Source organism: Gymnoscopelus microlampas (assembly GCF_963454915.1).
Source record: "Gymnoscopelus microlampas genome assembly, chromosome: 5".
NCBI classification, from domain to species: domain Eukaryota; kingdom Metazoa; phylum Chordata; class Actinopteri; order Myctophiformes; family Myctophidae; genus Gymnoscopelus; species Gymnoscopelus microlampas.
Window position 1 is genome coordinate 32656599 of NC_139942.1, and position 12014 is coordinate 32668612.

Below are 12014 nucleotides of genomic sequence, written 5' to 3' on the forward strand. Positions count from 1 at the left end.
ATGCTGAGCTCGAGGAAAACAAACAAATAATGACGCAGTAGTTAGCTCCAAAATTAGCATTTTATTTGGATGGTTGGGGTCAGAGATGTATAATTTGTATTCCAGTACATACGTTTCTCCACAAGGCTTCAGTTCAAAACCTTTCCCAGTCTTAAAGCTGATTCAGTAATTAGTGCCTACAATGCCCCCCCAATACCCCCTAACCCCCTCCCGCTCCTCACACCTCTTTTTGGTAGAATTTGGTATTCAAACAGTTGTGCTGACAAGAATGCTATTTTTTATTTTTATTTTATTTTATTTATTTTTTTTAGCTCGGATGATTTTTTTTCCTTCTTTTATACAAAAAAAATTAACTTCTACACATTTAATGTCACCCAGATTTTTTCTTTTTATTTCACTTTGTAAATAAATTTTGGGATCAACATTTGTCATTTTTGTTCTTGTGAAAAGATAAAAACATGCAAAAACTTTTAATTTGTAGTCCAAATTACACATTTACAAGTTTGGAACTTTTTGCACTTCATCATCATACTACATCAAAAGAAAAGAAAAGAAGAAAATAAAACATTATGTACACACGTCTTTTTACAGTGAAGTAAAAGTTGAAAATATCCAATGATGACTAAGGCAAATGAAGTGTACATGTACTGTATTAGAACAAAACAGTTTTGTTTTATTTGCAAAAATACTACACCACTTCAGAAATAAAGAAAACAAAATCTGCTACAAAAGTATGATTTATGACTCCCTTTATTTGCAACCAGCTGCATAAGTTTAAATTCTTTTTAGTGAAAAAGTCTAAAAGTCTAGCATACTGTACAGTGCTGTTCTTAACGGTTCCTTCCCATCCAAGCTAACAAGGGATCCTTCATGTCTTCGTCTTCATATTTGTATTTAAATAGTCATTTTCAACAAACAGCAGTATTGTGTAACCAAAAAAAAAAAAAAAAAAAAAGCATGTAGAAGCATACCATAGTGTAACATACTTTCTTGTTTCGAAATCACTCCAAAAGTCAGTACCATTAAAGCCTTGAACATAAAACTAATCATTCAGATCCAAAAAATGTACAAAAAGGCACGTTATATCCCAGTGCTTCTGTACTGTGAAATTCAAGTGTAACTGAGCGCGTTCGATACCAACGATCCCAATGGTGACAGTCCACCAATGTCCCGATCCCCTCGGCTCCAAAAACCTGGACAATAGCCTATTAACCTAAGCCTTCAACAAGCATATGTATGCGCAGACTACAACAATAAGCCTAGGTTGGTTGTTTTTTGAAAAACAAAAACAAAAACAAAATTCATACTCATTTTTAATTTTTTGTACTTTTCTTGTCAAATCCTCTTTCACTCTGTCAGAGAACATCAGTGTATCAGAAGCTGTCCACGTCCCATCAACAGGGGGGGAGAAAAAAACAACAACAAGATCCTCTTTCCTTTCCTTCACCGTTCGTCTTCATCCTTCCACCTCTGTGAGAGGGGGGGGGCCGCGCGCGCCCCCCTTTAGTCGTCACTTCCGCCATACATGTCTGCCAGTTTTCTGAAGCGAGGGCCCCAGTCGTTGAGGTAATCGTAGTCCTGGTCGCCCCCGCTGCTAGACGAGTTGAGGGAGCTTAGGGAGCCGGCGGTGGAGCCACTCCCCTCGTAGTCGAACACCAGCAGGGAATCGTAGGGAGGGGCGGTGGGGTCGTTGTCCGCTGCCTTGAGTCCCTGGACACAAGGAAATACAAGAAAACATGGTTAGGTGAGCAGACTGGAGGCAGCGTGTTAAACCAGACATGGGCAACTGGCGGCCCGGGGGCCACACCTTCACTTAATGCGGCCCGCAGGTTAATATCGGAACACTGATATATCATTGATTTCAGCTGTTACAATTCCAAACATGCAAACATGACCCGCTTTAATTACTTCAGTCCACATTAGTAGCTTAATGACTTCTAGGGTATTTTTTATGTCCAATGTATTTGTATTCAAGTCCATAAAATTTACACAACTATATCCATTTAAAATTAAATAAAAATGTAACTTTTCAGGATTCCAACGAAAAAAATAGCAAAAAAAAAAAATCTGATTCCAATTCAAAAATAGCAAAAATAGCAGATCTACAAGCTCAAAACGCATCACACCGCAACACGTTTTGAGCTTGTAGATCGGCTATTTTTGCTATTTTTGTGTGACATAAAATGGTGTCACTATAAAATATAGTGGCCCTCTACATCATTAAAGTTCCCACCCCTGGTGTAAACGTACACCAACGTTTCCTGCCAGGAATAACGGATATCAACACATCACTACCCCGCCCCTGCTCTTGCACGACCCCAAAAGTATAATGTATTCTGGGCTCCAAACAGTGGGGTTTTCCCCCTCTGCACACATGTTCAGGATATCAGGTCCTTGTCCAGATTAGTCAGGCTCTAATGTTCCTGTGAGTTTTCCACGGCATTTTGGTTGGGATTCTCCCGATGTTTTCTGGGATGGAGGATTATACATCGCTTGATCAAAAGCCAAGAAAAAGGCATGACCAGCCAGCCTCAGATCTCTGGAATCCTCTCCCCCTAATGAGGCAAGCCCTTTCCCCCCTCCTCTGAAACCTCCTACCATCACCACTGCCCTCGCCCCATCCCATCTATCCATGGGGCCGAGGATGGCCGGGATAACTCTGGAGCTGACACTTTGGTAATCTAGTGTGTGGGTGGCGGTCATTTTTCTCCTTCCACTTTCTAACTGCTATCTAAAACTAGGGGTGGCCAGTCTACTCTGACGTAGAAATAAAAAGGAGAGAATGTGTGTGGGTGTGAACATGTCCTTGTGTGAGCGCATGCATACGTGCGCGCATGTGTGTGTGTGTGTGTGTGTGTGTGTGTTTGTGGTTTGTAGAGGTGGTGGTGTTTCCATTTTGAAGATTGTGCTTAACATTCCCAGAAGCCCACATAGCGTCATGAGAGGTCCTTATGGATTGGTATTGATTTCCCAGCCCATTCCTTAACGGGACTCAGGAGACTTGATGGATTGCTAATCTAGCGGTGGGAGATGTGCTTTGGCCATGAAGCACTTTGGATGTGAGCCTAGGCCCCGCGCTCTCTCTCTCTCTCTCTCTCTCTCTCTCTCTCTCTCTCTCTTATCGCGGCAACTGAGGACATCTAACAAATAATAACTGAATTAGAAGAAACTGTGCAACAAAACACAGAGCGAGAGGAGAGCTCCAGCTCATTGGGAACATGTCAGAGATTTATAGGGGCCTCTAGCCTGTCATTATGGAACTGCAATGCCCTCACAAATGAAAAGATGGATTGAAACAAAGTGCCCGGGCACTTAGTGATTATTTTCTACTTGTTAGCCTTCGTTAAATGTTTGCTCAGGGCTGTGGCGCTGATAATTCGGTGTGAAATATGACAGATGGATCGTTCATTACAATTACAGTCATCATTGCTCTGCTGGTTATAGTCGTCTCCTCCGTCTAGAACCCCAACGCGGCGCCCCACTAGCAGTCTTATAAAGGTTAGTCAATCATAGAGCCCTCCCTGCTAATTCCATTAAAACAGAGTTATTCACTGTACTGGAAACAATGCCCTCTCTTTAGTCAAATAGTGAAATGTTCTCAGTTCAGGGGATTTGCTCATCACTCTCTGTCCGGACAGAGAGACAATGGAGATCTGTGATCAAATTGACTAAGATCGAGTTAAAACACAGCCGTGCCATTGGAAACAAGGGACCACATACAGTACGGTATAGCAGTCGAGCAAACCAATCCGTCACTTAATTTTCGCCTCGCTCTCTTGCTGTGTGTGTGTGTGTGCGCGCGTGTGTGTGTGCCCTCACTGTCTTACACCTAAGATGTGTACATGTCATGGCAGGCTGCGCTAATATGCCAGACATTACCCTCTCCCCCCTCCTCAGTGAAAACAGAATATAGGTTGAATAACAGAGCTTTGTTGGACCCTCTGAAAGGTTAAATTCCTGGGCAGATTTGTGACCTACGCTTACTTTTCTTTTTTTTATCCCCCCTATTTAATTAGGAGTCAAGGGCTCCATGGCTATGGGGTTGTATGCACACACTGACACTGTATGCACAAAATCAGACACCACACACACACACACACCCGTCTCTGGTCCTCTGGAGGCCAGCCAGAGCCATGATGATTGTTCAGGTCAAATTCCAGCTCCCTGTAAGCCGCAGATTCACCATGACTGAGCTTTTAGCGAGGTTCAAATCTGGGATTGAACACAGGCCGGCCGTCATTTGGGGGCCGTAATGCCGAATTTCTGGGTCGGGACTACAAGACCGACCCCCCCCCCCCCCCCCCAATCAACACACACACACACACACACACACACACACACACACACACACACACACACACACACACACACACACACACACACACAGAGCTTTATATTCTTTATAGAGCAGAGAAAAGACACTCAACCTCTCTCAATGTCGAGGTGGTATGGCAAGCAGTGTTGCCAGATTCTGTGAGAGGAATAAGCAACCGGGTCTAGGAAAACCAGCCCAAAAGAAGCGACTATGGGCCCACGTGAGCACTTTAACATATACATCAGCTATTTGAAAATAGCAGATCTACAAGCTCACAACGCGTCGCGATGCGACGCGTTGTGAGCTTGTAGATCGGCTATTTTCAAATAAAACCTTGCGGGGAAATTATAATAAAGCAGATCTGGCAACCCTGATGACAAGTGTATTACAGTACGTGCGTTCAAGACACTAAACGAGGAAGTGTGAGAATGTGTGTGTGTGTGTGTGTGTGTGTGTGTGTGTGTGTGTGTGTGTGTGTGTGTGTGTGTGTGTGTGTGTGTGTGTGTGTGTGTGTGTGTGTGTGTTGGGGGAGGGGGGGTGAGTGTGAGTGAGAAAGTGCGAGTTCTAATCTGAAAAACATGGGAGCGAACTAAAGACTGTGAGAGAGAGCTCCATTTGTAATACTGTGAAACTCTCTGTCTGTTGAAGCTGGTGAAAAATACATGACAGTCCTTTTCATTTTACATTCTGCCTTCTTGCTATGAGTCAATGATGGCCTGGGGCAACGCAGGGTGCATTGAGCAATGTGCTTCTATGGAAAAGCTTGATGTTTCTCTCATCCCTTATTTCTATGCTGTCACATCTACTACTCTCTCTCCTTTAAGGCGAGGAACAAGGGGGGCAAATAATTATATCCAACTCATTTACAGTAGCATCATGTAATTATGTTTACTTTACACATGTCTGGGTTAAAGTCAGATAAGAAACATTTTCGAGACAATAAAAAAAAACAATAATTTCTTTGAATAGAGGTAAGCAAACAATTACAAGATATTAAACTTGTTTCATATAAACCAAATTGGTCATTTAGATACAATTACTAGATGTTGTCATTCAATTTAAAAATGGTATGCCAAACTGAAACAATTAGCTTGTATACCCACACATGGATAGAAAAATGTGTTTTGCAAACATTTCTATTTTCTGGAATTACGTCCAAAAACATGATTTATGGAATTTGTTCCATTAAACAATAGTACTTAATTTAATTTGAGTGTGTGTGTGCGTGCGTGCATGCGTGCGTGCGTGTGACACACACACAAACACACACACACACACACAATAAATGGATGTGAAACTCTAACAGCTTTTCTATGAGTTAAAGACAAAAGACTGCTTGGTTTCTCAGAACTCTGATCTGATGTATGCATCTGTTTGACTGTCGAACGTCTGTCTCAAACCTTAAAATAAGCACTGTATATTTTAAATAAACTGCAGCAGAGAAGGTGATAGATGTGTCACATCATTATTCATTAGCATAATGTTTTTACTAACACGTTAAACATTTCAAATTGAGTTTAGAAACATAAAACCTTTTTCTTGCCCACACATACACACACACACACACACACACACACACATCACAGCATGTGGTGGCTGTTGGCTGCTGTTTTTTTTTTTTACCTCGTTGATGAAGTCGCCGATGTCTCCGGGGTGTGGAGCCGCTGACCTCATGGGGTACTGAGGCTCAGGATGGAGGGGTCTCTCATCCATGCGGCGGATCCCCACAGGCTTGATGGCGTCGGGCTCTATCGTGTCTGGCTGCTGGAGCTGGCTGAGGTCGTAATCCTGGTGGAAGAAGAAGACGGACAGATGGGGGGTTATAGCACTGAGCTTTTGGGCTTTTTTTTTGGCTCGACCGAGAACTAAAAACGCCTCGGAAAAAAAGGCACCCATGTGAATAGAGGCAAGAACGTGTTTGTATCACGTTGGATTTCTCATAAAAACGCTTGCGATCCAAACAAGAGAAGAGAAGTTTATTTAACCCATTAAGACCTGGAAAGCATCTGTGTCACTTCTTGATTTGAGCTAAAAAAGCTATTTTACACTTTTGGCTATTAAAAAATAGCAGATCTACAAGCTCATAGCGCGGCACCGAGTGCCGCGCTATGAGCTTGTAGATCTGCTATTTTTGAAAAATCGCGAACATTTTTGCAAATCTTATACTGTATATTGTTTTAAAGCGAACATTTTTAACTCAAATCTTTGCTTCTGGGGGTCCCTGGAACAACATATTTTGAGATGGGGGTCGGCGGCCAAATACATATAATTTTGGGGGTCCTTGACATTAAAAAGTTTGAAAACCACTGACATAGAAACATAGGTTTTTTTTTTTCAAAAAAACTGTTAGGAATTAGAAGACATTTTGTAGATGGGTTAATTAATGGGTTAAGTGGGATAAAAGGTTCCAAAGTTCGGGAACGCAGGATTTAATTTTGAGCAAAAGGCTGCGGCAGGTGGAGGGGAACTTTAATCTGGTTGTTTGTGAAGCACAAGCTTGGGGGCCAATTGATGCGTTTAATAAAAATACAGCCAACATTGAGGGTGTCCAAGCTAGGGAGCAAATCATAAGTCGTGGAGCTTTTCCACTAGCAGCGCTGTGCTGCTGCAGGAAGTGTGTGTTAGCGACTGTTTTGCTCTAATCAGGCCCCAGACACGGGATGGTGGATACGCATAAGCTATGGCTAATCCTATTAACATTACCAAGGCAACCTGAATGGCTTGCAGTTTGCACACAGAGTCACAGGCAGGGGGAAGAGGAAGGAGCAGAGAATGAAGTGAAGAGAGAGAGTGAATACGAGTAGAACGCCCCATCTATACCTCATCGTGTGATGGAATCGTGTGCCGAAGATAACTTGATCTACAAGCTCATCAAGCTCATCGCGATTTGATGCGCTGTGGGCTTGTAGATCGGCTATTTTTGGGCACGAGAGAGGTGGTGAGAGAGACAGAGAAAGACAATAGGCAAGAGAATGGGAGACGAGCACATGGGTGAGAGAGAGAGAGAGAGAGAGAGAGAGAGAGAAAGAAAGAAAGAAAGAAAGAGAGACAGAGAGACGAGAGAGAGAAAGAAAGAAAGAGAGACAGAGAGACGAGAGAGAGAAAGAAAGAGAGACAGAGAGAGAGACGAGAGAGAGAGAGAGAAAGAAAGAAAGAGAGAGAGAGAGAGAGAGAGAGAGAGAGAGAGACAGAGACAGAGACAGAGAGAGAGAGAGAGAGAGAGAGAGAGAGAGAGAGAAAGAAAGAGACAGAGAGAGAGAAAGAAAGAAAGAGAGAGACAGAGAGATAGAAAGAAAGAAAGAAAGAGAGAGACAGACGAGAGAGCGAGAAAGAAAGAGACAGAGAGAGAGACGAGAGAGAGAGAAAGAAAGAGAGAGAGAGAGACAGACAGACAGACAGACAGACAGACAGACAGACAGACAGACAGAGACAGAGACAGAGAGAGAGAGAGAGAGAGAGAGAGAGAGAGAGAGAGAGAGAGAGAGAGAGAGAGAGAAAGAAAGAGAGAGAGAGAGAGACAGACAGACAGACAGACAGAGACAGAGAGAGAGAGAGAGAGAGAGAGAGAGAGAGAGAGAGAGAGAGAGAGAGAGAGAGAGAGAGAGAGAAAGAAAGAGAGAGAGAGAAAGAAAGAGAGAGAGAGAGAGAGAGAAAGAAAGAGAGAGAGAGAAAGAAAGAGAGAGAGAGAGAGACAGAGAGAGAGAGAGAGAGAGAGAAAGAAAGAGAGAGAGAGAAAGAAAGAGAGAGAGAGAGAGACAGAGAGAGAGAGAGAGAGAGAGAGAGAGAGAGAGAGAGAGAGAGAGAGACAGAGACAGAGACAGAGACAGAGACAGAGACAGAGAGACATAGAGAGACAGTCAGAGAGAGGAAGAGAGAGAGAGAACGACAGAGAGAGAGAGAGAAAGACAGAGAGAGAGGTGATGTGATGAGGTGGGAGAGTGCAGCTGGGTGAACTATAGATGGCATCATGGCCACAGAGAGGACACGATGGAGAAAACGCAGCATCTAAGAATGGGGACATGTGTGCCTAATAAGCGTGCATGATGGATTGTCTCTCTCTTTTAGAAGACTTTGGGTAATCCATCCATCCATAATATCCCTTCTTCCAAAATCGTCTTTGCTCGCTTGCACACATAAGTACATGTACCTGCACACGCACACACACATTAACCCATTAAGACCTGAGGCAGATTCTTACTTATGTCTTCTAAATCCTAAAGGTCCTTACACACCGGGCGACACCGGCGAAAATAGCGAATATACGCGAAATTCGGACTCGTTCCGAATAATTAAAAGACGCTTTTTCGCTTCGCTTTTTCGCTCCATGTACGGAGCCATTGACTTTATAAGGTTTTAAAAAAAAACGCATTATTCGCACGAAAAAATCGCCCGGTGTGTAACAACCTTAACAGTTTTCAGAAAAACGTATGTTTCTATATCAGTGGTTCTCAAACCTTTTCATGTCAAGCCCCAAAATGATATGTATTTGGTGGCCGACCCCAATCTCAAAATATGTTGTTCCAGGGACCCCCAGAAGCAAAGAATAGAGTTACAAATGTTCGCTTGAAAAGAATACAAATATATTAATTTGCACACATTTTCTTGATTTTTCAGAAATAGCAGATATACAAGCTCATAGCGTGGCACTCGGTGCCGCGCTATGAGCTTGTATATCTGCTATTTTTGAATAGCCAAAGTGTAAAATGATGCTTTTTAGCACAAATCAAAAAAATGACACAGATGCGTTCCAGGTCCTAATGGCTTAAAATAAACATGAGGAGAAAAAATAAATATATACAAACCCTATGCCTATGCCGAGTAAACAACCGAGACATGCACAAACACCACGACTGAGCATGTGCGGACGGACACTCGACAAACAAACACCTACTCAATTTCACACTAATAAGTATCATCCCAAATCCAAAACAAACACATAGATTATTCATGTGTAATTCGATGTCACGGCCAATGACAGTAACCCTCAGGCCCGGCTGCAAAAAAAGGACAGTGGCCACCACACATCTCTCACACACACACAGGATGTGGTCTGTCGTCTCGACTTCACATCATCCTGACCCCTCTGGGACTTTGTGAGGGGGAGGGGGGATGGGGGAGGGGGGGTCACGACAAGGGTCAGGAGTTAGTGACAGCACACTGCAACATGGTCTTATAGTGATAGAGTTAACCTGAAATATCTAGCTCTGCAGCCAGCCCTCATGACATGGCAGCAGAGGACCTGCTATTCACATACAGTAACGTTTATGCTACACACGTACAGTTAACGTACACAGTTAAGATTCTCAGTGTTAAAGGAGTAGTTCACCCAAAAAAGGTGACCCCGTGAAGCCTTGAATTCATGGATTTGTTTTGTTTTTGTCGCATTGGTGAGCCAATAATTTGATTACCGCCTCCTACCGGCTAATGTATCCGGTAGGAGACACAAAGTATAGACTCTGTGTCTCCTACCTACCGGAAATACACCCGGTCATCAAATTATCGGCTTAGGAATGCGACAAAAAAACAAAAAGAAATCCATGAATTCAAGGCTTCATGGGGAGAAAATAAGTCATTTTTTTTGGTGAACTACTCCTTTAACTCAAGAGTGTAAAGACAGACCCCGAATGGACCTTTAATATCAGAGTTAACTTTCATCTTGGCATCCCTAGTATATAATCATAGGCAACAAACAAAAATGAAAATATCTGATCCATAAGCTCACAGCAAGCATGTCACAATGCGACACATTGTGAGCTTGTAGATCGTCTAATTTCGAAAATAGATGGTTGACACCGTTGATGTTACTGTGTACCGCTGTACCACCTATGATGCATCTACATTCAAATACAACACACTAGCTGCTTACACACTCCGGTCTGAACGTTAGACCTGAACAACAAACTGTATAATGAATGCATGAAGGAGTGAATATGTTACTCTAAAAGGAGAGCTTCTTTTTTTTTCACTTGAATTTAAAATGAGTGTTTGGTTAGAAGTGGTCTTGCGGTGCAGTCGAAAATTCGGCTTATTTACAGTCACAAATGAGAGAGACACCTGCAGTTTATGAATAAATAGGCTTAAAGAAACAACAACAACTAAAACGGTGGCAGGTTATTTATTGACTGGGTTTGAAATAAAAGTATTTCCTCTTTTCGGTTTCTCCTTTAACCCATGAAGGCCTGAGGTTCCGATTCTACAAAATGTCTTCTAAATCCTTTTTTGAAAAAAACGTATGTTTCCATATCAGTGGTTTTCAAACTTTTTAATGTCAAGGACCCCCAAAATGATATGTATTTGGCCCCCATCTCAAAATATTTTGTTCCAGGGACCCCCTGAAGCAAAGATTTGAGTTACAAATGTTTGCTTTAAAAATATATACATTCAAAGACTTGCACAAATTTTCTAGTTTTTTTTTCCGGCCAAAGTGTAAAATAATGCTTTTTAGCTAAAAATCTAAAAATGACACAGATGCGTCCCAGGTCTTAATGGGTTAAAATCAACTGTCTAGGCTCAACATGCTTCATTTTACTGTATGGTTATTCAAAGAGCTCCGAGTTGTGAGGATTGATCTCCATCCTGTTGTCTTTCACTCACCAACACCTACAACTTTGACATTATTTCTACAAGATATGTTTCTTTCTTTGGGTGAGCGTATAGCCTGCGTGCAGTCACCCACTCTCCTGAAAACGATTGGCCCCGCAAACCGCAAACCCAATAATACAAACACCGCAATGGCAGCAAGCAACAAAAATCAAACACTGGTAAGGCGACCAATGGCACTGACACTTCAATTTCCTCCCCAGCGGGAGATAGGGAGAACAGAGGTGGGCATTATAAAGACCACATCGGCAGCATAGTCTCTTTTATTTTTTTACCCAACACGGACTGACTCCCCGATTCTTTCGCCCGACAAGAGCATTTCCTCCTGGCAACATGCCCTCCTCTGCAGCACTCCAAATGGAAAACTTGTTTTCCTTCGATCAATCTGTTCCTTACTCCGCTTCCCTCTTGCCTTTGAGAGGTGTTATATCATAAAACGGTTTTATTTCAACATGTTCCCTTTCACAACAGTTTAGAGAGATCAACCGACTGGGATTTTTGTGTGGGTGCATATCCCCGTCTGTGTGTGTGTGTGTGTGTGTGTGTGTGTGTGTGTGTGTGTGTGTGTGTGTGTGTGTGTGTGCGTGCGTGCGCGCACACACACGCTACCCCGCCTGCCTAATCACCAGCAGATGTGTAATGGCTTTGCAGTCATATCGTTACCTTAGACAAGAGCTCCATTATTACACCCCAGCAGCTGTCTGTCTCCAAATGACATTAGCTTTCCAATTACAAGTCTCTGAGGCTAATTTAGCCCCGGTCCAGCCCGGGGAAAGGGAAGGGCTCTCTCCCACTCATCTCTCTCCTGTACCTGAGCCCCATGTGGACTACAGGAACATTTTAGCCAGCAGCAAGAAAACAGCCCATTTGTATGACTATGAAACGATTCGCTCCTTGCTAACAAGAGGCCATTATGACAATTGAATTTTGAGAGTGTTGTACGTGCGGCAATGAGGCCGGGCTATCGGCATAACGCCGCTGTCTGGTGGAATGAACCCTTGTATGTCCAAAACTATTAATTTATCATTAACGCATTCAATCCAGGAACGCGTCTACAAATGTCTTCTAAATCCTAAGTGGTTTCTGAAAGAAACGTATG

At 42.8% G+C, this 12014-nt stretch overlaps 1 protein-coding gene across 1 annotated transcript in view; it reads right to left on the reverse strand.

The window, feature by feature from the left end:
- Positions 1-221: 221 nt before the first annotated feature.
- LOC311046378 (cadherin-2-like) overlaps positions 222-12014 on the reverse strand; it is a 93628-nt gene continuing 81835 nt past the window's right edge. Inside the window, exons 15-16 of the mRNA XM_084058638.1 lie at positions 5939-6103; positions 222-1710 (exon numbers count right to left, since the gene is read on the reverse strand). Of these exons, the coding sequence (XP_083914764.1) occupies positions 1504-1710; positions 5939-6103 (372 nt within the window). The 3' untranslated portion in view covers positions 222-1503. The remainder of the gene's footprint in view (positions 1711-5938; positions 6104-12014) is intronic.